Source organism: Echeneis naucrates, chromosome 9, assembly GCF_900963305.1.
Source record: "Echeneis naucrates chromosome 9, fEcheNa1.1, whole genome shotgun sequence".
Lineage (NCBI taxonomy): Eukaryota > Metazoa > Chordata > Actinopteri > Carangiformes > Echeneidae > Echeneis > Echeneis naucrates.
In genome coordinates, this window is record NC_042519.1 from 15,335,067 (window position 1) to 15,361,326 (window position 26,260).

The following is a 26,260-nucleotide window of genomic DNA, read 5'->3' on the forward strand; positions in this document are numbered from 1 at the left end:
ATAATAAGAGAAGATTGAAATATGTACTAAATCTAAACATTAGTAGTATTGGTTAAGTTTGTGAATTTGTTAGTATTGCCATTATCATTGCATTTTGATTTGTGTTCAGAGGAAATTACTCTGTGAACATGGAGCAATGGGAGGGGGGGGTCAGCATTTTCTCCAGGGCGTAAAGGGGAACCCAGGTTTCAACCCCCCCTCAATTTTTTATTTGTACCTCTTTTAGGGGGAATGAAGTCGCAATTGGGGGGTCAGCCCCCCCAAACCCTCACATAATTCGCACTGAGTAATTTTAAAATAACATTCAGAATTAAATAACACTTAGCTGTTATTGATTGAGGGGGTATTGTAGTTTCCTCTATTGCAGCCCTAAGAATTTCACTTACACAATGTTCAATCTTTGCTTCTTTGTCAAACACATGCTTCAGTTATTAAAAAAAATACTACATCATCATGTCCATAATTAAGTGCATTTTATTTCATTTATTTATTTATTTATTTATTTTTGGAGGGGGGTGGGGTTATTTTTGGTTTTATTTTTCCCTCAGAGCCAGAAATGCATATTTACTTGGAAGTCAACCGTCAAACACTTCATAAACGTAATAATTCAAGTTCGGATGACAGCTTCCAGCACAGATTGGCCCAATTCATTAGCTAAAAGACTTGTATATTAACTACCGAGTTTATAAGCATTCTTTAATTCTGTCCTGATATCCATTTAGTTCCTTCGCTTTTGTTAATTCGATTAATGAGCTTTGTTAATAATGCCAACTTGTTTATATATTTTTTTAAGCCGGTCAGGTGACTGATTGCTTGGCCGGTTAGTTCAGGTGCAGCTGCAGTTCCATTACGCGCTTCATTTTAGATCGATATGTCACTGTCATATGGAGATTAGCTAGGCTCTAATCCCAAACTGAAAATAGTTGTTTATTGTTCTTTTTTTCACGTTTTCGATTCCTTGAGAAAATGTTTTCACACCCTGGGCCACCATCGTAAAGGCAGTCAGGCACAGAGTCGGTGCCTTCCAGTCATCGCTCAGGGAACAAAATTCCTACTAGCTGTGTGCTCAACAACGTTTTGTTGTTGCCAAGGCAACGTGAAGCCGTGTGACAACGGGCTTTGTTGGGTTGTTAAATTTCCCCCGATAAAGTGTTTAAATGCCGACCTTTCACCGAGAAACTGCTTCAGATTAACTCCAGATAAGAAGGAAAAAATGGTCCACAACGATTTGAGAGTGGAGTGGATCCGACAGAAGGTGTGTGCCGGCTTCAATCTGTCCGACCAGCCGGACTGTTTCGACGAGCTGCTGAGCCGGAGCGACGGAGCGGAGGAGGAGGAAATCCTCCGGTACCTGAACCAGGTCTGCGACGAAGAGTCCGCCTCATGTCTGCTGTTCTTCAAGCACATCAGAGAGGAGGAGGTTGAAGTTCAGATTCCAGTCGGTAAGTTAACTTTGGTTCCCTTCGTTGTCCCTCACGTGTAATGTGATACTTGTGATGAGCCCATTAAAGAGTATAGGAGAGTTTTTATTTTGACTTTAATGCCCTCCACCACCAAAACAGCCTCCTTCATGGATTCCCTTTAAATCTGAAAACAAATCAAGTATCAGACAGACATTGAGCTTATTCTGTCAAAAACATGGGGACTCAATACATATTGTGCTCTTCTGACAACCATCCCTGTCACTGTCACTTTATCTTATTGGGAACCATTAAAAATGGTGTCTGATAATCCTGATAAATCTGTTTTGTTTTGTTTTTGTTTTTTTAATACTTTTAATGAATGTATATCTCTAATAAATATGCCATGTGACATGTCTTTGCATGTTATCTCTGACCCAAAGTCTGAACATTTCCATTCTAACAGTTCATAAGAGCACCGTCTAGTGGGTGAGATTTGATGGGGTGACAGCGAACCCCATTCTTTCCTACCAGATTGTTATTGAAAAATCCAAAATTTGGTCATTTGCATTGTACACTATAAATGTAAAATGAGATGTTATCATGTAGTCTTTTTTTTTTTTAAGCTTTTCACCGAGCTTTTAATACTGCATTCAGGATTTTGTCGGGTCAATAATAAGACTGCATCTAAGTTTATGTTTATGACTACAGAAAGTAGGAAAGATACAGACGCTTCAGATCATGACAACAAGTCTGGGAGCCAAAGTGAGGCAGACATAACATCTGAGTCAAACGAGACAAGTGAAGAAAGCCCTAGCCACGTGAGATGCAACCTAAACTCATATCCTCTTTATTTTTTTCCACATTGTGACTGTAAAATCATGTAGCAGTATGTTTAGCAACTTTCTTGTCTTTTCTTGTCAGAGGACTGAGGTCCAAGTGATCTATCACACTGAGCTTCATGTAGCAGTGAACAGACACCCAGAAAGATTTTCGAAATCTAGTGTCTTCTACTTTATCAGGAACATAAAGGGTGAGAGGAAAGTTCATTTTTATTAACATTGAATATGTTCCAGCCACTACAAAAAAAGAATTAATGGAGAGATTTTTGTGTTTCAATTAGATACCATTGTTGAACCACTGGACATGAATGAAGCTAATATCCTGATGCCGAGACTATTTAACATTGGCATGCAATGTGGACATCCTCTTGTTTTGCTGCAGAACATACTTGGAAACGTAAAATGAGAAATGATTCACCAACTACATAGTTCAACCAGACAGACAAAAATTTTCAGTCATCTTTTTTCTTTTTTTTTAATCAGTGCTGGATTTATATGTTCTCTATGTTCCTTTTCAGGCATATATTCCCCTGCTTAGTGCCCAGCAAATCAGCAAGGCTGGTGCAGGTTATCAAAGTGGAGCAGTTGTATCTCAGGAGACCAGTGGAGAGGACAAAGATGAGGATTCAGTTAAGTCAAGAGAGCAACTCCCAGTTCGTGATGAGCTGCTCAACAGGATGCAGAAGTTTTTGGGAGCAGTAAACACAACTCTCCAACACCTCCGGATCCAAGGTTTAATTTATTCAAGCGTTAAAATTTACAGCTTCAGAGATATATTGATATTTGGTTATCAATGAAATAAGCAAAGATATAATTGTGTAATCTCTCACAGATGAGACTATGCTTCAAATCCCTGAGCTAGACCTTGAGCCGGAGGTGAACGTATTGCTTTCTAATCCTGAGATAGTAGAGAAATTGGAGCAGTGTGTGATGAACTGGCAGACTCACATAACCATTGTTATTGAGGAGCAGCTAAGGAAAAGCCCACAGGTATGTTTTCTTCTTGTGTCCTGAGGCTTCATCTGGCAGAGTTTGTTGTAATGAAGTTAATGACAAAACAGAATTTATGCACTCAAGTGCATCGTCACTGCTGAAGTGTCCAGACTATTTGAACGGGTTTAAAGTTCTGTCTGCTGAAAATGAAAATATTAGGTGTCTGAAAGTGCAAATGATGCACTTGTGTAAATTTACCAACATGAAACATACTCACTTTACTTTCCTCCAGGGACCTGGCCCGATGGCTGAGATAGCTTTCTGGCAGGAACGTGCATTCATCTTGTGTGCTCTGAATGAACAACTTAAACAGCCTGTGGTGAGAAAGATCTTGGACGTGATCACCAAAGCAGACGCGGGTATTATTCAGACTATGGAAGAAACAGCTGCTGAACTTCTTACATACTGTGTGGAGTCAAAAGAAAATATACGCTTCCTCCGCACACTGGAAAGACACTTTCTGGTGAGCTGCACCTTTTTTTTTTTTTTTTTTTATATGACTTGATTTTACATTACCAGTGGATATTAATTTATTTATATTGTGATCACAATCATATTTTATGTTAATATATATTTACAAAGAGATGTTTCAGGGTTAATTATTTTAATTTGAAAATAATCGTGACTAATCAACTAACTGAAAAAATAATCGATTGATTAGTTGTAAACCAAATTAATCATTAGTTGCCGCTACTAAGAGTTTGTGGTTACATAAAGTAATTGTTTCATTACAATATTTGTAATGAAAACTGCAATGATAGGATTGTTCTTCTATTCTCACTTTCACCTTTTTCTAAGTTGCCTTTCTCTGTTGTAGAATCTGGCCACTGCAACTAGTTTTGGTGTGATCCTTGAAACCATCCCTGCTCTGATGGAAAGCCTGCAAATCGTATGGATAATTTCATGCCACTATAACACAAATGAGCGTATGGTCCCTCTAATGGAGCGTATTGCCTGGCAGCTGTGTGAGCATGCGTCTCAAGCAATAGATGTCCGAACTGTTTTCAAGTATGTGTAATTTCATAAATATTTTAGACTGGAGGTTTAATCTAACTATGTTTTACAGTGTTAATAGTTATCAGTGGTTTGGAGTTTTTAGTATAACTTTATGTGCTTTTCCCTTGTCAGAGATAAGAGAGAAGTAAGCAAAACCAAAGTGTGTAATGCTAAACAGATTCTGGACAAGTGGAAGTCATCCTACTTTGAGATGCGTGCTGAAATTGAAGAATCAGGAAGGGATTCCCGCTGGGAATTTGACCGCAAGAGACTGTTTGAGAAGACTGATTACATGGCCTCTGTATGCCAGGACCTGTACAATGCACTGCAGGTCAGTGTATACACACCCCATAAGCACTGATCTTCTTTCACTTAATAACTGAACATGAAACAGTACAAGAAGCCTTTCTGTTGAATTTGTTTTGTGCAGATTTTGGAAGAGTTCTATAACATCTTTGGCCCAGAGCTAAAAGGTGTGACTGGTGACCCAAAACGAATTGATGAAGTGCTGTGCAGAGTGGATAGTCTGGTTTTGCCTATTGAGGAGGTCAGTTTCAATCCTTTCGACATATGCAAGATACAGAGCTGGAAAAAGATCATGCAAGACTTTGACTCTACAGTTCAGGTGAGTTAAGGATCAGAATAAGGGTTTAATCAAGTATGGTGCTATCAGCGTAAAACCTATAAAATTGCAGAATTTTCTGTTGGCTTTGCCTCATTTATCAAGTAAATGTTTTTCTCGGTTTACATTTTCTTCCTCAGACTATTGAGGGAGAGGCCATCAGCTTCATTGATCAGTCCTTCAAGACACTACGCTCTGCAGCTGCTGCCTTTAATATGCTAATGAAATTCAAACACATCCGCTCCAGAGAGTCAATCAACCAACATTTGATGAGAAAGTTTAATGACATCCTGGTTCAGTACAGCAAAGAGGTGAAATGAAAAAACAGGGTTGGGTGATACTTGATATTTGTAGTAATATTTAGATCAGTACCAAACTGCATGATAATTGTGGATCGTTACAACAACATCATGACATCTACACTGTATATCTTTGATGCATCCAGGTTCAACGTAAAATGCAGGCAGCCTCAAACACAAATTGCAATATTTCATTTCATGTTGTACTGCTGTCCCAGTTTATTATTATAATTTTCAATAGTCAGCAAGGTATACTGCAATCACTTCTATGGAAAACCGTTTTTCTGTCTTTGTTTCAGGTGGCCAGCATGAATGAAATCTTTGAGGCAAAGCAGAATAAACCTCCACTGAATAAGTATGAGCCTCCTGTGGCAGGGTCCATCAGATGGGCCAGAACTCTTCTCTATCCTTCTAAACAAACCCTTCTTCCCTTCCTGGATGTGCCAGAGATGGCAGAGACAGAAAAGTGTAAAGCGGTGAGTTATTTCACTGTTATAACACATAAGTGAATACCAATAGAAAACTGTTTAAACCCACTATTTGCTGACCCTATTGGCATTCTGCTCAGGTCAAGGAAGAGTATGTGGCATTCGCAATGAAGTTAAAGGACTATGAAGTTAAAAGATTTAACAATTGGGAGACTGAGACAAAAAACAACTTGCCTCTGCTGATGAAAAAAACCCTGCTCGTCAGGGTTAGTCCTGAAGACCAAATGCAAGCAGATCTGGTATTTCTCTTTACATTTTTACTTACCTGTCACTGTGTTCACTAAGCATTATGCAAAAAAGATATACAGTATTTATTTATTAGAATTTTCTCTCAAAATCCATTCCTTTGTTTTGATTTATCTCATTCAAAGGCTGCCTCTCAGTATGCCCCACCAGCTAATGGTAACCTACAGCGGGGTGTGCGATATGCTTTGAACTTTTCTCCAGAAATCAGGGAAATCATTTCCGAGGCAAGAAACCTTGTGCCAATGGGCTATTCTGTCCCTTATCTGGCTCAAAGTGTTGCTCTACAGGAACACAAATTCATCAGGTAATTATGCTTTTCAGTCACTGAATACAGTAGATACCAAACAACAGAACCACTGATAAATGGAATCTGTATCCTTCTTGGTTTTAGGTATGGAGATGATCTCAACAATATTCTTAGCTGCTTTCACTCTGCATTGGACAGTCTGAGTGAGGCAAAGTTCAGCATGTTGAGCCCACAGATCAACGCAGTCAAAAAAGTGCTGCTTTTTGGGTGCAAAAGACTCAACTGGACTTCCTTGGGTATGTTGGATACAGAGGTGAAAATGACTGTGTAATCTCAAATATTCTGCTCTGATGAAATGAATATTCTTTGTAAAATTGGAATCAGATAAGATGTGGTTTTTCATTTTAGGCATTCCTGAATTTATCAGACGTGCCACTCAGGCTGTCTCTAAGTTTGAGTCAGTTGTCAATCAGATTCAGAAGAACGAGACGGATATTGAATCCAAGTTGCAATCCATTGCGACAGCAAACTTGCTGAAGTTTCCAGTCCCAGTTAAAACAAACGAGTTACCAGGTAGAACTAAAAGAAGGATGTAATTTTATTTATTATTTTTTTTTGGATGCAATAATTGAACATTATTTTAACTGGCCTAATTGAATATTTTGGGGTTCTTTTTAATTGAAGGTGTTAAAGAGTTCTGTGAACGCATTGAGAGAGAGCGAGTAAAAACTGTGAATTTGCTGACTAGGAAGTATTCTGACATTGGACCCCTCATCACTAAAATAGAACATTTAATCATGGAAACGAGCAGTGGCAAAGCTAAAAGTATGGAAGAATACTACATGCACTGGGAACACCAGGTGCTGGACTCCCTTGTCAAGATGGTGATGAGGTAATTATCCACTGCTCCACAGTATTAGTCACTATCTTGATGTGCAGTACAACATCCGTCTCACTGTGCTAATATCCTCCCTGCTGAATTTTCAGGAGCATTCAGGCCTTCAGCGCATCACTGATGGGAAGTACTGTACTTTTCCAGATTGATGTTATCCTGTCTGCCCCTAAAATTGTGTTGCAGCCACAAAACAATGAGATCTACCGGTTGATCATGCAGTGCATCCGTGACTGTGTAGAAAGCACCAAGGTGGGATCATCATGATTCCCTTCTCTATCAACAAATTTAAAAAATATATATTTTTGCTACTTGTTAACAATCAGCACAACTTTATTCTGGGAACATTTTGTGTTTCAGCAATTTATGCGATGGATGCGTGGCACCTGCATTGAGTGCCCTCCACAGTGTGTGGGTGGTGAGGATGAATTGGTGACATTTAACTTCTACAGTGATATCTGTCAGCATCCTGAGATAAATGAAAGTGCTATGACAGTGTCCCAGAATATCCAGCGGCTGCTTGTCTCTGTGGATCGGTTCCTTAACCATTGGAAACGCTATCGGCCTCTTTGGGAAAAGAACAAAACCATCGTCAATGAAAAGTTTGCAGCAAGAAAACCATCCTGTGTCATGTATGATGATAAGCTCCAGTTCTTTGCTCGTATCAAGCAGGAGCTGATGCAGGAGCACTTGTCTAAGAATGAGCATAGCATTCATCTGAACCTGGAGCCACTGGCTAATACAGTGCATGAGATTGCTGAGTCCTGGATTAGTTCTCTCGGCAGCCTCCTCAACAAGCCTGCCAAAGAGGATCTCTTCAGCTTGAGAGATGAATTCATGGTATGGCATTACGCTTCTCTGTTTGATTCTTATGATTACATCATATATATTGCTTTATTTTTGTATGTGAATTAATCCTTATGATTATTTTATACAAAAGCAACTCTCTACAAACCTGAGACAGAAACCAGATACTTTTGAAAGCCTTAAGTCTGTCCTTGGTACCATCTCAGACATCAGAAACATGTCTCTAGATGTGGAGCTGAGATATACTGATATTAAGGAGAGATACAGAACACTGGCCATGTACAAAGTGGAGGTACTGTATGTATCAGTTTAATAATTGCACTCTGAAAACAGTTATTGCTGTTTCCCCTTAGTGAACTATTTGTGCTCTTTACTTTGTGCATAGGTTGAAGAGGAAGAACTGGAGCTGGTTGCCAGTATTGACCAGACTTGGAGTGACCTCTTTAGAGAAGCTAAAAAAGTGGATCGAAGCTTAACAGATGTCAAGAAATCCTTTATTCAGGTAAAACATTAAACCCACACGATTTGCTGAAACAAAAAAAATAATAATTAAGAAATGTACAATGTACTTCCTTTTCTTCTACCCATAAACCTAAAGATTACAAAGGACAAGATGGAAGAGTTTAGACAGGGGCTGTCTATCTTTGCTGAAAGCTTCAACATGCATGGTCCAGGAGCTGTGGGAGATGATTTGGAGAAAGGTACTTAAATGCCCTTATACACCCAGAAGCAAAATGTATAGCATTATATAGTAAAATGGGGCAACAAAATCTTTCTTTTGTTTCCTTTGCCCCTCCCCCCCCCCTTTTTTTTCCAGGATTGGCCATTATGAAAGCATATGAGATGGACCTTGCCAACATAGTGGCAGCACGGCAGGAGCTAGCTAATGCAGAGAAGCTGTTGGACCTACCAGTCACTGTGTACCCAGAAGTCTTCAGCATGCAGAAGGATATGATTGGCTTAAGACAAATATATGACATATATAAAGCTCAGAAGGTGGGATTTGGGGGCTGTTAGTTAGAAATTGAAATTATATGTTAAGTGCCATTATTCTTGCCAATTTGATTTTTCAGGTATTTAATGTCAGTTTTTAAATTTTCCAGGATGCAAAAAGAGAGTGGTCTCAGACCTTGTGGGTGGATTTAAACATCCAGCTGCTTCAGGGGGGTGTTGAGGCTTTCATCAAAAGTTTGAGGCAGCTGGCTAAAGATGTGCGGGCTTTGCCTGTGGCCTTCTTCCTAGAAGCGCGTCTGAAGGAGTTCAGAGAGTCTCTGCCTCTTCTTCTGGATCTGAAGAATGAGGCCCTCAGAGACAGGTCAGACTTCAGAAAAGAAAATGCCATAAAAACATGAATTATGAAATGTATAAAATGTTTGAATACCAGGATATAAATCCAGAATTTTTCCATTTTGGGCCACAGACACTGGAAAGAACTGATGAGGAAGACTGGCACTAGCTTTGAAATGAATCCTGACAGCTTCACTCTGGAGAACATGTTTGCTATGGAGTTGCACAAATATGCAAACGTTATCAATGAAATTGTCACCTCTGCTGTAAAAGAGCTGAGTATTGAGAAGGCAAGCATCCAACTTCATGAATGATGTCAAACTGGAATTATGGCTCAACTGTATCCCTTCTTTAAGGAGCTCATAAATACTGAGAAAACATCATATCCATGAATTTTTGCTTCTAGGGAGTGAAGGAGGTTGTAGAGACCTGGGATAATATGAAATTCAGTGTGCAGCCCTATTTTAAAGGGACCCAGGAGCGTGGCTGTATTCTGGGTGCAGTGGATGAGATCCTACTGAATGTGGACAACGATGCCATGAACTTACAGAGCATGGCAGGCAGCCGGTTTGTTGGACCCTTTCTTGATACTATACAACAATGGGAAAAAGACTTGTCCCTCTTTAGAGAAACCATAGAGGTTAGTGATAGAAATCAAATATATCTTACACTAACTAGAACAAGCTGTTCTATAAAATCCCACTGAGAAAATAGTTCTTCTGTAGGTTTGGTTGCTGGTACAACGAAAATGGATGTATCTGGAGAGCATATTCATTGGTGGGGACATTCGATCACAATTACCTGAAGAAGCCAACAAATTTGACAACATTGACAAAAGGTTTAAAGAAGTGAGTGATAATGTAATATTCACCCAATGATACAGAGGTGCTCTGTTACTGACCATCTTAAAACAATAGTATTAAGTGATAATTTCCTTTGTTTCCTGTGTAGACAATGACTGACACAATGAGGGATCCACACATAAAACGCTGCTGTCTGGTTCCTAACCGGCTAACAGAACTGCAGGCCCTTGGTGATGGTCTGGAGAAATGCCAGAAGAGTCTTAATGACTATCTGGATTCAAAGCGGAATGCCTTTCCGCGCTTCTTCTTCATCTCTGATGATGAGCTGCTCAGCATTCTGGGGAGTAATGATCATACCTGTGTCCAGGAGCATATGATCAAGGTATCACCTTTTTGATGCTTTTCTTACTCATATATTTTATGTATTTTATATTTATATTTTAAGGAAAGTAGACAAATTCTCTTCATCTGTGAAACCGTTTCCCTGATAATTTACATTTCTTTGTTCCACAAGATGTATGACAACATAGCATCTCTGAGGTTTGATGTGGACAGCAATGGAGATACTGTAGCTGGAGCCATGGTGTCTGCTGAAGGTGAGGTGATGGAGTTTAGGCAGCCCATTCCTGTGGAAGGCAAAGTGGAGGAGTGGATGACAGGAGTGCTACTGGAGATGAAGAGGACTAATAGACTCATCACCAAGGAAGCTATTTTCCACTACTGTGAAGACAGGAGTAGGTGTGTACAGCCTGATTGTGTACATGTAAGCAATCTTGTGTGTGAGAAAATGAGGCACAGTAAATTTGACATTCCTGTGTCCCTCAGGGTGGATTGGATGTTGTTGTACCAAGGCATGGTGGTGCTGGCTGCCAATCAAGTGTGGTGGACCTGGGAGGTAGAGGATGTCTTTAAAAATGTGAAGAAAGGACAGAAGTACGCACTGAAGAATTATGCCAAGCAAATGCACCAGCAGATTGACGAGCTGGTAACACGCATTACACAACCAATGACAAAAAATGACAGACGAAAGATCAACACTGTGCTCATCATCGATGTCCATGCAAGAGACATTGTAGACAGCTTTGTTCTGAACAGGTAAACCTTTTCTCTCTCTCTCTCTTTTTTTTTTTTTACTTTCTTTGTTGTGTGTGACAGCCTAATTGTGTTTAAAGGTCAGCTTAAATTAGAAATTTTAATTTGCCTTTCTAGTATAATGGATGCGCAGGAGTTTGAGTGGGAAAGCCAACTGAAATTTTACTGGGTTCGGGAACATGACGACCTATTTGTGCATCAGTGCAGTGCATCGTTCTCTTATGGTTATGAATATATGGGGTTGAATGGTCGATTGGTTATAACTCCACTGACAGACCGGATCTACCTCACCCTCACCCAGGTCTGAGATGCTTTGCAAACCCTAATCAACAATTAATGAAAGTCCCAAGATGGCACATGTTTATGAGTATGTCAGCAGGATGTCTGTGAATGTGAGTGTCGTGTTGTAATGCAGGCCCTCTCCATGTACCTGGGTGGAGCTCCTGCTGGACCGGCTGGTACAGGAAAGACAGAGTCCACCAAAGATCTTGCCAAAGCACTAGGCTTGCTCTGTGTGGTTACAAACTGTGGTGAGGGCATGGACTACATGGTAAGAAAAGGAAGACTAGAAGATTGGAATAACTGATAATATCTTAATCTGAATCCTACTCCCTACATGTGATAAAGGACATCCATTGAATATTAGAGGTTTTCTGTTCATCATATGCATGTATGATGTGTGCTGGAAGTATAAAGCCAAATCGAACAAAAAATCTCTCTCATAAATGTGAATTTCTAATTATTTATTTAAATATTAAATCCATGTCTCTTTGTGTGCAGGCTGTGGGTAAGATCTTCTCTGGCCTTGCCCAGTGCGGAGCCTGGGGCTGCTTTGATGAGTTCAATCGAATTGATGCCTCAGTATTGTCAGTTATCTCCTCTCAAATCCAGACCATCCGCAATGCTCTCATTCTGCACCTTAAAAGTTTTCATGTGAGTCTGTTTTAGTTATGCAGAATCAGTTCTTTATAAATAACAAAATATTCAAGCTTTCATGCAAAAATAAACATATTAACCGTTACAGATTATTTATAGTGTTTCTCTTTATTCCCCCTTTATTCCTCCTTTTCACTTCTGCATATTAGTTTGAAGGGCAAGAGATCAGCCTAGACAACCGCATGGGGATTTTTATCACCATGAACCCAGGTTATGCAGGACGCACGGAGCTGCCAGAGTCTGTCAAAGCCCTCTTCAGGCCTGTGGTAGTTATTGTGCCTGACCTGCAGCAGATTTGTGAGATCATGCTGTTCTCTGAAGGCTTCCTGATGGCCAAGGTGAGAGACACACGCACACAATCCCTGAAAGGCAACATTGCTATACACCATTTATGAATATGTAATATTTGTGTAAACTATTCTTGAGGGTCTTGAATAGTGGTTGCTCATAATTCATTTTATTTATCAGAATTAAAAATGAAATCTTTCACTTCAGCATGGGTTCATTTGTAACTTTACCATGGAAACACCTTATTTACCAAACATTTACCAAACATCACATCTACGTTTCTGACTCTTTATTTGTGATTTAATTCAGGTCCTTGCAAAGAAGATGACAGTTCTTTATAAGTTGGCTCGAGAGCAGCTTTCCAAACAATCACATTATGACTTTGGTTTGCGTGCGCTGAAATCTGTCCTTGTGATGGCTGGTGAACTGAAGAGAGGGTCACCAGATCTCAGTGAGGTAAAGCAATGTTTCATGTTACATTTTCATATTGTTACTTGATAACATTTGTGTTCTCGCAGGTATAGACTTAGGCTTGATTTCCATTTGAACTGTTGTGCTCTATGGTTCTAGTTTTCTGTTTTATAGTTGTCATTTCTGTTTGTCATGTACATAGGATGTTGTGTTGATGCGTGCACTAAGGGACATGAACCTGCCAAAGTTTGTGTTTGAGGATGTCCCTCTGTTCCTCGGGCTGATCTCAGACCTGTTCCCTGGCCTGGATTGCCCTCGTGTTCGCTATCCCAACTTCAACGATTCTGTGGAACACATCCTACAGGAAAACAATTATGTCCTCATGCCTAACCAGGTGTCTCATTGTGGGCTTAAATTTGATTCTATGACATTTGGCCTTTGTTATCAAAAGTTTCAGTGGAATAAGATTCAGAACCAGAATATAATGGTGCACTGTCTGTGGTTTCAGGTGGATAAAGTGGTGCAGATGTATGAGACGATGATGACCAGACATACCACTATGGTTGTGGGCCCAACAGGAGGCGGGAAATCAGTTGTCGTCAGCACATTATGTCAAGCTCAGTCCAAGTCAGTGTCAGATTGTGTCACCTTATTGAGCACTACCCTCCTGAGGTTTTCTGTAGACAAATGCAACTTATATTTTATCTCATCATCAGAATGGGACTGCTAACAAAGCTGTATCCCCTAAACCCTAAAGCCGTGAGTGTCATTGAACTTTATGGTGTTCTGGACCCTGACACTCGAGACTGGACTGATGGGATTTTATCCCACATCTTCCGTGACATCAACAAGCCCACTGACAAAAAGGAGCGCAGGTAAAAAAAAAAAAAAAAAAAAAAATCCTGAAAAGAGAAATTTTATATATTAGTTCAGTAAGATGTATAGCACACAAGTAATGTCATTTGTCCATGCATTGATACATTGATAAATGATGGAAGTTTTCCTGTGCAATAACTATATTAATAAATGGTCTACAGGTACATCCTGTTTGATGGCGATGTGGATGCTTTGTGGGTTGAGAATATGAACTCAGTGATGGATGACAACAAGCTCCTCACTCTAGCTAATGGAGAGCGTATCCGTTTGCAGAGTCACTGTGCTCTTCTGTTTGAGGTTTGTGTGAATTTTAGGATTACTAGCAGACGAATATCTCTCCCTACACTTTTCTGAAAAGCAGCTATATGGGCAACTTATAAGAGAACTTCACCATTACAGGTTGGAGATTTGCAGTATGCGTCCCCTGCCACTGTTTCTCGGTGTGGGATGGTTTTTGTTGACCCCAAAAACCTACGATACACACCATACTGGCAGAGATGGGTGAAGGACAGATCTGACAGGGTATGGAAAAAAAAAAAACACTACGTAACTACTGCATTTTTTTTTATCATTTGGCAATATTACAATACTTTTTTTTTTTTTACAGGATCAAGAAGTGCTCAACAAACTGTTTGAGAAATATGTGCACAGCTCTATTGACATGATCGTGGATGGCATTGTTGATGGTAAACAGGGCCAGAAACTGAAGACTATTGTTCCTCAGACAGATCTCAACATGGTAGGTTCATTTCAACCATTTCATACGTTCCAGAATTGATGGTCCAGTTTTTCTATTTCTATTTCTATTTCTATGAATTCCCAGAGCAACAACAATTACCTTACACTGTATTCTAATGAAATGGTAATGATTGCCATAAGAAATAAATTTTTGATGTTAAAATCAACTAATTTACGCATCACTTTACTCCAGACCTGTAATGTATTTGTGCATGAGAAAGGAACTACTTCCATTAATTGTGCACGTGTTGGTGGTATGCTCAGGTGACTCAACTGTGCTTCATGCTGGATGCACTACTTGAAAGTGAGAGCAGCGGCGCTGAAGTCCTTGAGTGTTACTTCCTGGAAGCTCTGTATTGCTCACTTGGAGCCACATTGCTGGAGAAAGGCAGGCTCAAGTTTGACGAGTTCATCAAAAGGCTTTCCTGCTTAACTGTAGTACATGATGAGAAAGCCTTGGCCGGACCTGGTGAGATACCAGGTAAAAAAAATAGACAATTCCTCCATTAAATGTTATGAAATTAGGTAGTTGGGTAGGTACAATAGGTAAAAACTTTAATGTCCCAATGAGGCATTAGGTTTGCAGCAAGTAAATTACCATGCATTATAAACATCACATGTTTACAATATAAATACACCCTTTCACACACAGTTTGATTGTGGAATGTTTCATATTGTGTATGTAGGAACATTGGTGGGAGCTATGAGTGTATATGACATAATATTTAAAAAATGTTAGCATAAACCTACAGTGAAATGCAACAACAATCAAATTTTTACATTTTCATTTTTTTTCTTTTCTAAATAAGTGCAAATCTATTGTCTTTTTTTATTGATAACAAAGTGTTTGCATCCATACAGGATACCTGCCAACTCTATATGATTTCCATTTTGATGGCACACAGGAGAAGTGGGTTCCCTGGAGTTCCTTGGTCACCAAATACATTCATAACCCTGAAATGAAGTTCACTGATATTCTAGGTAAAGATCAGTCCTGTGATCTGTGAGTAAATAAATTTAAACTGTTTGGTCCTCCCATGCTCATTATGCCACCTTGATTTCCCCCATCCTCCAACTTTAATTTAGTTCCAACTGTCGACACCTCAAGAGCAAGCTGGATCCTAGAACAGACTGTGAAGATAAAGAGGCCGGTGCTTCTAGTTGGGGAGTCTGGGACCTCCAAGACTTCAACCATTAATAGCTTCCTGAAGAACCTCAATGTAGATACAAGGGTGTGTTTACTATTAAACCATGTCGCCCAAAGTCACAAATATTATGTTGCCTATGTTTAAATTCTTTAAATAACTTCCCCTCTGTTTTCAGATTACTCTCATCATCAACTTCTCATCTAGAACATCTTCCATGGACCTGCAGAGGAATCTGGAGGCCAATGTGGAGAAGCGGACCAAAGAGATCTATGGGCCTCCTTTAGGAAAGAGACTCCTGGTCTTTATAGATGACATGAATATGCCTAAGGTACCTGGGCCAAGCTCTTAATCAGGCCTTTATCTCCCATCAATAGTAAATGACATTGTTCTGTATGATTGACATTACCATAATGTGCTGTATGGTTGCCCAGGTTGACAGTTATGGCACACAACAGCCTATTGCACTTCTGAAGCTGTTATTGAACCGGGGGGGCATGTACGACAGAGGGAAGGAACTTAACTACAAAGTCCTCAAAGACCTCGGCTTTATTGCTGCCATGGGAAAGGCGGGAGGGGGAAGGAATGAGGTGGACCCCCGCTTCATTTCACTCTTCACTGTCTTCAATATGCCCTTTCCTGCAATGGAGTCACTCCACCTTATTTATGCTTCCATTATCAAAGGCCACACCAGAGTGAGTAGTTTTATCCCATGCAGACCATAATCTCAGTCATTGAAATATACTCATACTCATACTCATATACTCATCAAATTTAAACCTTTATTTTAGCCATTTGAAGATGCCATACAGAAAGTTTGTGATAAAATCACTTCCTGCACTCTGGAAATGTACAATAGCATCATCAAAGAGATGCCACCAACTCCCTCCAAGTTCCACTACATCTTCAACCTGAGAGACCTTTCAAGAATCTACAGTGGACTGACCCTCACCAAACCTGATAGGTTTGAGCTTGAACACTGAAATACTCTGTTTGCATACCTTGAAGTTAAAGGTCTTTGCTTTCAAATGTCTTTGTGTAACCTCTCTTTCTCTAACAGATTTTTGACCGTCACCCAATTTGTGAGAGTCTGGAGAAATGAGTGCCTGAGAATCTTCCATGACAGACTCATTGATGAATCTGACAAAGCCTTGGTAATTGTCATTAATACATTACTAGATATTTAATTCTGTGTAACAGTTCATTTAATGTTCAGTTTTCATAATAACCAATATGTCTTTTGGCCACCAGGTCCAAGGCCACATAAAAAACCTGATTGAGGAACATTTCAGGTCAGACATAGAGGCCATCATGAGGGATCCAATTCTTTTTGGAGACTACAGGACAGCCCTCAGTGAAACTGAGCCAAGGGTTTATGAGGACATACAGGACTATGATGCCTCAAAAGCGCTGTTTCAGGTATTTCCCCATTGGAATAGTATGTTTATACAGTAATCTATAACAGTTCAAATTATTTACTTATCCTGTCTTTAAATATTTTAATAAAATGCATGGTGCTTTTGCTCTCTGCAGGAAATTTTAGAGGAATACAATGAGACCAAGTCAAGGATGAACCTAGTACTGTTTGATGACGCCCTGGAACATCTGACCCGCGTGCACCGCATTATCCGCATTGATCGTGGCCATGCATTGCTCGTCGGTGTTGGGGGCTCTGGCAAGCAGTCGCTTACTAAGCTTGCTGCCTTCACTGCTGGCTGCGAGGTTGGAAAACACTTGATATGTTGTCAGATTTAAATTCTTTTCACTTTTGATTTCTCTAACTTCAAAACTACCAAATTATTTAATTTAAGGAAGAGTGAACATTTGAAAGGAGACGCAATGCACTTTTTTTTATATAGAAATCTACTGACATTATAAATTAATCTTTTTTTTTTTTTTTAAGGTGTTTGAAATAACGCTCAGCAGAGGATACAGTGAGTCAAACCTCCGTGAAGATCTGAAATCACTGTATTTAAAGCTTGGCATTGAAAACAGAAAGATGGTGTTCCTCTTTACTGATGGTCACGTTGTTGAGGAAGGCTTCTTGGAGCTCATTAACAACATGCTCACCTCAGGTTCAATATCATTCTAATAATCAAACTCATTTTTCTTCTTCAAAATCTGCAGCTATTGTATTCTGATCATGCTCTTACTTAACAGGCATTGTTCCCGCATTGTTCCCGGATGATGAGAAGGAGTCAGTTCTTAACCAGATTCGTGATGAGGCTTTAAAGATGGGAGCAAGTCCTTCAAAGGAAAGCTTGTGGCAATACTTTATCAACAAAAGTGCCAATAATCTACACATCGTTTTAGGCATGTCTCCAGTGGGGGATACCCTGAGGACACGTTGCAGAAACTTCCCAGGTAAAATATCATGTCCAGCTTAATTGTAGGATCATTTCAGATTTGCTCTTACCAAGTTTGTGAACTTTCTTCTCAGGACTAATGAACAGCACAGTTATAAACTGGTTCCTGCCATGGCCTCCACAGGCATTACTTGCAGTGGCTCAATCTTTCCTTGGTGTGTAATTCCATACTTTTCCATATTTTTCTAAATGGAATTGTTAAAGAAAAGGTTGTTTTCTCAGAGTACCTTAACAGCTCTGTACATTATTTTATTTAGCTGTGAAAAATACCAAGGCAGGGATATTAACTCTGAATATTGCTTTATCGTGTTTTAAATTTCAATGAAATGTTTCTTTTTGCAGGTGAAAGTCCAATGATTCCTGAGGCTCATTCTGCAGCAGTGATAGCTCATGTATGTATGGTTCATACCAATGTGGGTGACTACAGCAAGCTTTTCCAGCAGAAACTCAGACGCAGCAACTACGTTACACCAAAAAACTACTTGGACTTCATCAGCACTTATTCTAACCTCTTGGAGGCAAAGGACCAGCATATCCTGGGTTGGAAAATGTTATAAATGTAATGTTTTTGATTTTTTGAAAAACTTTATTTTGTTGACTTGTTCTTTGCTGCTCCAGCTCAGTGCAAGCGTCTGGAGGGAGGTTTGGATAAACTTAAGGAGGCGAGTGTTCAGCTGGCTGAGCTGAATGTCAAGCTGGCGGAGCAGAAGGTGGTCCTCGCTGAAAAGTCCACTGCTTGTGAAGCGCTGCTTAATGAAATTGCCACAAACACGACTGTTGGTCAGTGACTAATTGCATCTATTCATTTGTTGTAATAAACGCAGCGTACATTAGCCTTCAGAACACAAACGCAATAATAACTTTTGCTTCCAGCTGAGGAGAAAAAGACTCTGGCAGAAGACAAAGCCAAAGAGATTGAAGAGCAGAACAAAGTAATTGCTGTTGAAAAGAAAGAAGCAGAAAGTTCCCTGGCTGAGGCTCTGCCAGCTTTAGAGGCAGCCCGTAATGCCCTGCAAGACCTAGACAAATCGGATGTCACAGAAATCCGGTAAGATAATGCTAAACCAAATCCTAACCCTTTCATTCTGGAGTTGAAATCTCAGAAATGCTGATGAATTAACAGTTAAACCTACACATGTCTATTTCAGACAGACTCATCAAATTGATATAAATATAATATTTATATAAAGAAATTTTATAGAATTTAAAATCAAGGAATGAACAGAATTTCAAAAGCAGCACTTAACATATCTAACAACAAAACAACAAACAATATTTTCTATGAATTTATTCTCTCCATTTATCTGCCATTCTTGCTGGTGCATTGGGAAAGCTCCTTCGCCAAGCCACCCAAACAGGTGCAGATAGTTTGTGAGTGCATCTTGGTAATCCGTGGGCACAAGGAGATCAGTTGGCAAGCAGCAAAGGGTATGATGTCAGAGGCAAATTTCCTGCGATCGCTGATGGAGATGGACTGTGATTCCATTAATAACAACCAGGTCAGGACAGTCAAAAGTAAGTTGGTCTTATAAGCAATGGAAATCTCCCACAAAACATGGAATATATATAATACTCAATTACATATGATAGTGGCATTTTGTGTTTACCAAATATGTGTTCTGCAATTCTCCCTGGCTAGGCTTCCTTAAGAACCTCCAGACAACATTTGAGGAGATGCAAGGCATCAGTAAAGCTGGCTCGGGAATGCTCAAGTTTGTCGAGGCTATTATGGGTTACTGTGAAGTTGCCAGGGAGATAAAACCCAAGAGAGACAAGGTAATATATGGTTTGGAAGTGCTAGAGACCATCTTCAATGAAAGGGAAGAGTCATACAGCTAAATTTCCAATATTTTTTAGGTGGCACGTCTGGAGAAGAACTACTTTCAGAGTAAGCGGGAGCTGGAAACTATTCAGAGCGAACTTAACAATATTCAGGAAGAGTTGCAGGCTCTTGGAGAGAAGTACCAATCCGCTATGGAGGAGAAACAGTTGCTACAGGAGGAGGCTGAGGTCATGGAAAGGAGGCTGGTAGCAGCAGACAAACTCATCTCAGGCTTGAGCTCGGAAAATGAACGGTAAGGCTTTGAGGGTCACAACACGTGCTACAATGAGCCTAACCAAACCAACCCAGGGCCAAGAGCTGCTTATTAACTGATATCTGTTTACCATCAACTATTTTCAATTCGACCCACACAGGTGGACACAAGATTTGGAAGACCTGAAGGAGAGGCGTGTGCGTCTCCTTGGTGACTGTCTGATCTCTGCTGCTTTTCTGAGCTATGAAGGAGCTTTCAGCTGGATCTTCAGAAACGAAATGATATACCAAGTATGGGTTAAAGATGTGCAAGAAAGAGGCATCCCCTTGAGCCAGCCTTTCAAAGTGGAAACCCTTCTCACCGATGAAGTAGAAATCAGCAGGTGAGAAGGAGTATGTGTTCATGGCAGATTTTGAAACTTGAAACTCAATTTGAATATGTCCCATGAAATGATAAAAATTAGATGTTGTGGTAGCAGGGCGGCTGCTTGTTCAACTCAACTAAGGAGACTTTGGAGTTGAGTATGTATGCAATAAATCTTTGTTTAATACTGTAGATGGGGCTCAGAAGGTCTGCCTCCAGATGAGCTGTCAGTCCAGAATGGGATCCTCACAACCAGAGGAAGCCGATTTCCCATGTGTATTGACCCTCAAGAGCAAGCCCTCAACTGGATCAAGAAGAAGGAAGAAAACAATAACCTCAAGGTACAAAAGGTTTTATGCTCATAGAAGCACTAAGTCAGCCCTTGGGAAGAGTCGCAAAATGTGGTCCTGATAATGTGATCATCTTCTTTTTCCCCAGATTTCATCCTTTAATGATCCAGACTTCCTGAAGCAGCTCGAGATGGCCATCAAATATGGTTTCCCATTTCTTTTCCAAGATGTGGATGAATATCTCGACCCTGTTATTGACAACGTACTGGAAAAGAATGTAAAAGGAGCAGAGGGCAGACAAGTCATTATGCTTGGTGACAAGGAAGTGGACTACGATCCTAACTTTAGGCTGTATCTCAACACCAAACTGGCTAACCCCAAATATTCCCCTTCAGTTTTTGGTAAAGCCATGGTTATTAACTACACTGGTAAGCTCGTTCAGCATGGTAAACATAGGTTTTTGTCCATAACACTTCAACAGTTTGTATAAATTACTCCACTGTCCACTTTTCTCATCTGTTTCATGAAGTGACCCTTAAGGGGCTGGAAGATCAGTTACTGAGTGTTATCATGGGCTTTGAGAAGAAGGAGCTGGAGGAGCAGCGTGAGCATTTGATCCAGGAAACAAGCGACAATAAGAAGCTGCTGAAGAGCCTTGGGGACTCCCTTCTCAGAGAGCTGGCCTCATCTTCAGGCAACATGTTGGATAACACAGAGCTGGTTCACACATTGGAGATAACAAAGTCAAAAGCAAAAGAGGTCAGTTTTGCTACACTAAACACCAGTGAGCTCATGGAAGAACAGCACTTTGACTGAAGTATTATTAATTGTGTTTGATGTTTGATGCTGGTCATCAGGTATTTGAGAAACTACAGTTGGCTGAGAAGACATCTATGGACATCGATAAACTCAGAGATGGCTACCGACCTGCTGCCAGTCGTGGTGCCATTCTTTTCTTTGTACTGACAGAAATGGCTCTGGTCAACAGCATGTACCAGTACTCTCTAGCCTCCTACTTGGAGGTGTTTAACTTTTCACTGCGCAAATCTCTGCCGGACTCTGTTTTGCCCAAAAGACTGAAGAACATCATGAACACTCTGACAAATAGTGTTTATAAATATGGCTGCACAGGTAAAATACTAACACTTAGAGAGAGAGATACATGCATGGATTGATAGATTCCATAAATACAGCCTGAACTGACTTTCTACTACGTCCCTAGGTCTGTTTGAGAGGCACAAGCTGCTCTTTTCCTTTAACATGGCTATTAAGATTGGGCAGGCAGAGGGGAGAGCACCGCAGGAAGAATTGGAGTTCTTTATCAAAGGTCAGCTAAGTTGAACACTGAGTCATTAAAAACACACAAATGTCTATTCATACAATATTTAAGTATCCCCCCACCCCCCTTGTGTGTGAAGGTAATCTATCCCTGGAAAAGAGCAAGCGCAAAAAGCCTTGTAACTGGCTACCAGACAAGGGCTGGGAAGACATAATGAAACTCGCAGAACTCTTTCCTGAATCGTTTGGGTCGCTTCCTGATGATGTGGAGAAAAATTCCACTGAGTGGAAGTCTGTAAGTGACAAGAACAACTAGAAATACAATAATATTTAATCAATCAATTTTAACCCTCATTCTTTTTTGCCACAGTGGTATGACTTAGATGGACCAGAACAGGCTCAGTTCCCAATGAAATACAAGGAAAACCTGTCAGCCTTTCAGAAGCTGCTGTTGCTGCGCTGCTTCCGCGTTGATAGAGTCTATAGAGCTGTGACGGACTACATCGCTGTCACCATGGGCGAGAAGTACGACTGTTTCCATTACAGTAAAGCAGTTATAAGTACAAGCCAAAAGTTTCCTTGTGCCTTTTAATTCAATATTTTTTCTTTGTTTTTACAATCTTTTACATTGTAAAATGATACTGATGGCATCAAAGCCATGAAGTGACAAAACTATGCAGCAAAATGTTTTAGATCTTCAGGCAGCCACCTTTTGCTTTGATCACACTTTCACACTCTTGACACTCATTGCCAGTTTTAGTCACTTGGAACAGTCTCAAAGTTTTGCCTTCATGTTGCACGATGTGGCAGTGATGCTGGTGCAAAACACCAACACAGCAAAGAATCCTGACAGCATGACAGCTCTTCCTCCATTCTTCATGGTGGGAACCACACAGACAAATATCATACTTCCCCTTTTTATGTAACTCACAAATACACAACTGTTGGAACCATAACTACCAACTGATTTTCGATATCTATTATTTGTGTTTCTTACACAAAGCAGTTCTCCTCTAACATTTTTCCCTTATTTCATAGTTTAAATGTCTTCAGTATTGTTACATAAATATATGAAATGAATGTTATTGAATAGCACCACAGTGTCACAAAGCATGCAGAAAATTTAAATTTGTAATCAGCGAGAACTGGAGTCCCGACTTAACATGCTGTCTTGTATTTTTGCTCAGATATGTGCAGCCTCCTGTGATAAACTTTGGTGCAATTTATGAACAGAGCACACCTTTCTCACCCATTGTTTTCATCCTGAGCCCTGGCTCTGACCCAGCCAATGACCTCATGAAACTGGCTGAGAGATCAGGCTTTGGAGGCAACAAGTTCAAGTTCCTTGCCATGGGCCAAGGCCAAGAGAAGGTACTGAGCAACTCTGTCACATATCAAAGCAGTGAAGTATTAATTGACAGTATATAAACTACCAAATAGTCATAATAAGGAACAATATAGGGTGAATGGGTTTAGGGTAACTGTCTTAATTTCTGTGATTAAGGTAGCGCTGCAGTTACTGGAGAAAGCTGCGTCCCGTGGTCACTGGTTGATGCTACAGAACTGCCACCTGCTGGTAAAGTGGCTGAAGGAACTGGAGAAATCTTTAGAAAGGATCACCAATCCCAATCCCAATTTCCGTTTATGGATCACCACCAATCCCATTCAGGATTTCCCCATTGGCATACTGCAAAAGTCTTTGAAGGTGATAAACAACTTTGTCTTCCATAGTTGACCATGTGGTTTAATTTTGGGAATCTCCCGATAAAGGTTAAATCAAGAATCTGCAATAATAACAGGCATGATTTGGAGAGAAAGCCTGTGTTCACATGGAATTGATTACTTTTTTCAGGTAGTGACAGAGCCTCCCAATGGACTCAAGCTCAACATGAGAGCCACTTACTCTAAAATCTCCCATGAGACCTTGACTGAATGCCCACATCCTGCCTTCCGTAGCCTTGTTTACGTGCTGACCTTCTTCCATGCTGTGGTGCAAGAGAGACGCAAGTACGGCAAGGTTGGCTGGAACGTCCCCTATGACTTCAACGAGTCTGATTTCTTAGTAAGTTCCTCAAAAATCAATTACAGTATATTAAAAACGGACGCTAATTTCTCTACATATATTTTTCATCTCTATATTTTCAATTCTCAAATTAAATGCTAGAATATAACATGTATTTTGCTAGGTGGTGGCTAAGTGATTTCAATAGCAAAACTTTGTTCAACAGGTGTGTATGGAGATCCTGAACACCTACCTGACCAAAGCTCACAACCAGAGGGATACCAATATTCCCTGGGGAAGTCTTAAATATCTTATTGGCGAGGTTAGGCTGAATTCATTGTGTTTAATGATCGTATATGTATTATCCTGATGGCTGATGTGAGCTTAGTATGTGTATATATTGCTTTATAGGTGATGTATGGTGGGCGAGCCATAGATAGTTTTGACCGCAGGATCCTGACTGTCTACATGGATGAGTACCTTGGAGACTTCCTCTTCTACAACTTTCAGTGCTTCCACTTCTTCTGCAACAAAGATGTGGATTACAAAATTCCCCAAAATGGACCCAGGGAAGTATATGTTGGTCAGTTGCTTGTTTTTTTTTTTCCCCAACTCTTTACATTCTCCCAAAAATAAGGCAGAAAAGTAAGTGTTCTGTAGCTACTCACAGATTTATAATTTTATGTTATAGATGAGATTGAGACACTGCCATTGGCAAACACACCAGAGGTACTGGGGCTTCATTCTAATGCAGAGATCAGATACTACATGCAGGCGGCAAAAGACATGTGGACCCACCTCATAGACCTGCAGCCTCAGACAGGTATGATTTAGAATGACTGTTTGCCACCATTTCACCCAGTGATTTATTTCTTGTTGTCCTTACACACTCTCATGTACCTCAGGTGAATCTGCTGGAAGTATCAGTAGGGATGAATACATCAGCCAGGTGGCCCAGGACATTCAAAACAAGCTTCCAAAGTTATTCGACATGGACGTGATCTGTAAAAAATTTGGCATGGACATTTCACCGACCTCAGTTGTGCTGCTTCAAGAATTGGAACGCTTCAACAAACTGGTGGTGCGCATGCAGCGCTCTTTGGCTGAACTGCAGAGGGTGAGAGAGACGAGACTAAACTATTATATGTAGAACGTAAACAGACAGGTTTTTGGACTTTCGACTTCAGATAGGAATTGACCCTCTTGTATCTCGTAGGCTTTTGCAGGGGAGGTGGGTATGAGCAATGAATTGGATGAGGTCGCTCGGGCCCTTTTTAATGGTCACATCCCTGCCATTTGGAAGAAGTTGGCCCCAGACACGCTGAAGTCACTTGGCACCTGGATGAGCCATTTCAAGAGGCGTTATGAACAATATAGTCACTGGGTAAAGACGATCACTATCACAGACAAGCTACAAAGAGTTCCTTCTTTATCACTGCAATTGAAAGAAATACAAAAGTTAGCAAAAGGAGTTGAGAATATATTTTATGTCTCATATATCTCTGTATCTTGCGTCCACCAGGTTGATGAGGGAGAGCCAAAGGTAATGTGGCTATCAGGACTTCATATCCCAGAGTCCTACCTGACTGCTCTGGTCCAAGCTGCATGCAGGAAAAATGGCTGGCCTCTAGATCTTTCCACACTCTACACACAAGTGACCCAGTACCGCTCTGAGGAGGAAATCAGTGATAGGCCTGGACAGGGTAATGAAATGAGACTTGCCATTTCCAACATGATTAGTGATGAGTTATCAAGACTCAAAGTCTTTTTCCCTGCAGGCTGTTTCGTGTCTGGTCTTTATCTGGAGGGAGCAGACTGGGACATGGAAAAGGGCTGCCTTGTAAAGAGCAAACCAAAAGTTCTGGTTGTTGAACTGCCTCTTCTCAAAGTCATTCCCATAGAGACACGTCGCCTCAGATTACAGGTGTGAACCACAGTCAGCACATGCCTCTATGCTATATTTCAGCTCACTATTTTCATTTTTCCCCCTGACCTTTGTGTGTATTTTTTGTGCATATTTTCTACCGCAGAATACTCTGCGGACGCCAGTGTACACCACGTCCTTCCGGAGGAATGCAATGGGTGTGGGGCTGGTGTTTGAGGCAGACTTGTTCACCACCATGCACATCTCACACTGGGTGCTCCAGGGTGTCTGTTTATACCTCAATGCTGACTAAAGACAGCCCTCAGCCTTATTCAGCAGTTGGTTTTCACATTCTCTCTTCCAACATGCTAACTAAGAAGCACAATCAAAGAAGAAGATGCAAAAGAAAAATAAGTTATGATTAACCATTGCCTGTAGATTTCAAAATAAATTGACACAATAGTTTTGAAACTAGGGGGAACTCATTTTATACCACATTGCTTTCATTATTTCCTCACTAGATGGCAGCACACAACAGTGCTGAGCTCTACATTGAGCAGGAGCTCCTGGGATTTCTCTTTGGTGTTGCAGTGAGTTTAAGTGCCAGGGGACGACATTAACAAAGGATCTTTTTGACCTGAAGCAGCTCTTCT

General features: G+C 40.4%; 1 protein-coding gene across 1 annotated transcript; it reads left to right on the plus strand.

Moving 5' to 3' along the window:
• Positions 1–1,213: 1,213 nt before the first annotated feature.
• On the plus strand, positions 1,214–25,920 carry dnah10 (dynein axonemal heavy chain 10). The gene is made up of 74 exons (XM_029509915.1): positions 1,214–1,442; positions 3,075–3,232; positions 3,468–3,698; positions 4,053–4,243; positions 4,364–4,562; positions 4,662–4,856; positions 4,994–5,164; positions 5,452–5,628; positions 5,721–5,879; positions 6,054–6,190; positions 6,278–6,429; positions 6,542–6,706; positions 6,818–7,025; positions 7,121–7,277; positions 7,386–7,865; positions 7,966–8,124; positions 8,218–8,334; positions 8,431–8,533; positions 8,650–8,828; positions 8,936–9,147; positions 9,253–9,413; positions 9,530–9,759; positions 9,845–9,967; positions 10,071–10,304; positions 10,437–10,660; positions 10,748–11,017; positions 11,132–11,315; positions 11,430–11,564; positions 11,795–11,947; positions 12,100–12,288; positions 12,548–12,694; positions 12,852–13,043; positions 13,158–13,276; positions 13,366–13,524; positions 13,687–13,822; positions 13,925–14,047; positions 14,133–14,264; positions 14,528–14,744; positions 15,125–15,244; positions 15,350–15,495; positions 15,587–15,739; positions 15,843–16,103; positions 16,200–16,372; positions 16,469–16,562; positions 16,660–16,827; positions 16,942–17,130; positions 17,312–17,483; positions 17,569–17,772; positions 17,849–17,929; positions 18,117–18,314; positions 18,393–18,554; positions 18,648–18,822; positions 19,108–19,289; positions 19,414–19,550; positions 19,632–19,849; positions 19,971–20,192; positions 20,367–20,514; positions 20,612–20,891; positions 20,993–21,222; positions 21,321–21,594; positions 21,686–21,790; positions 21,882–22,036; positions 22,112–22,266; positions 22,929–23,112; positions 23,246–23,446; positions 23,594–23,803; positions 23,970–24,065; positions 24,155–24,326; positions 24,435–24,566; positions 24,649–24,860; positions 24,960–25,127; positions 25,266–25,446; positions 25,522–25,667; positions 25,774–25,920. Exons 1-74 carry the CDS (start codon positions 1,214–1,216, stop codon positions 25,918–25,920), a joined length of 13,158 nt encoding a protein of 4,385 aa, XP_029365775.1.
• The last annotated feature ends 340 nt before the right edge of the window (positions 25,921–26,260 follow it).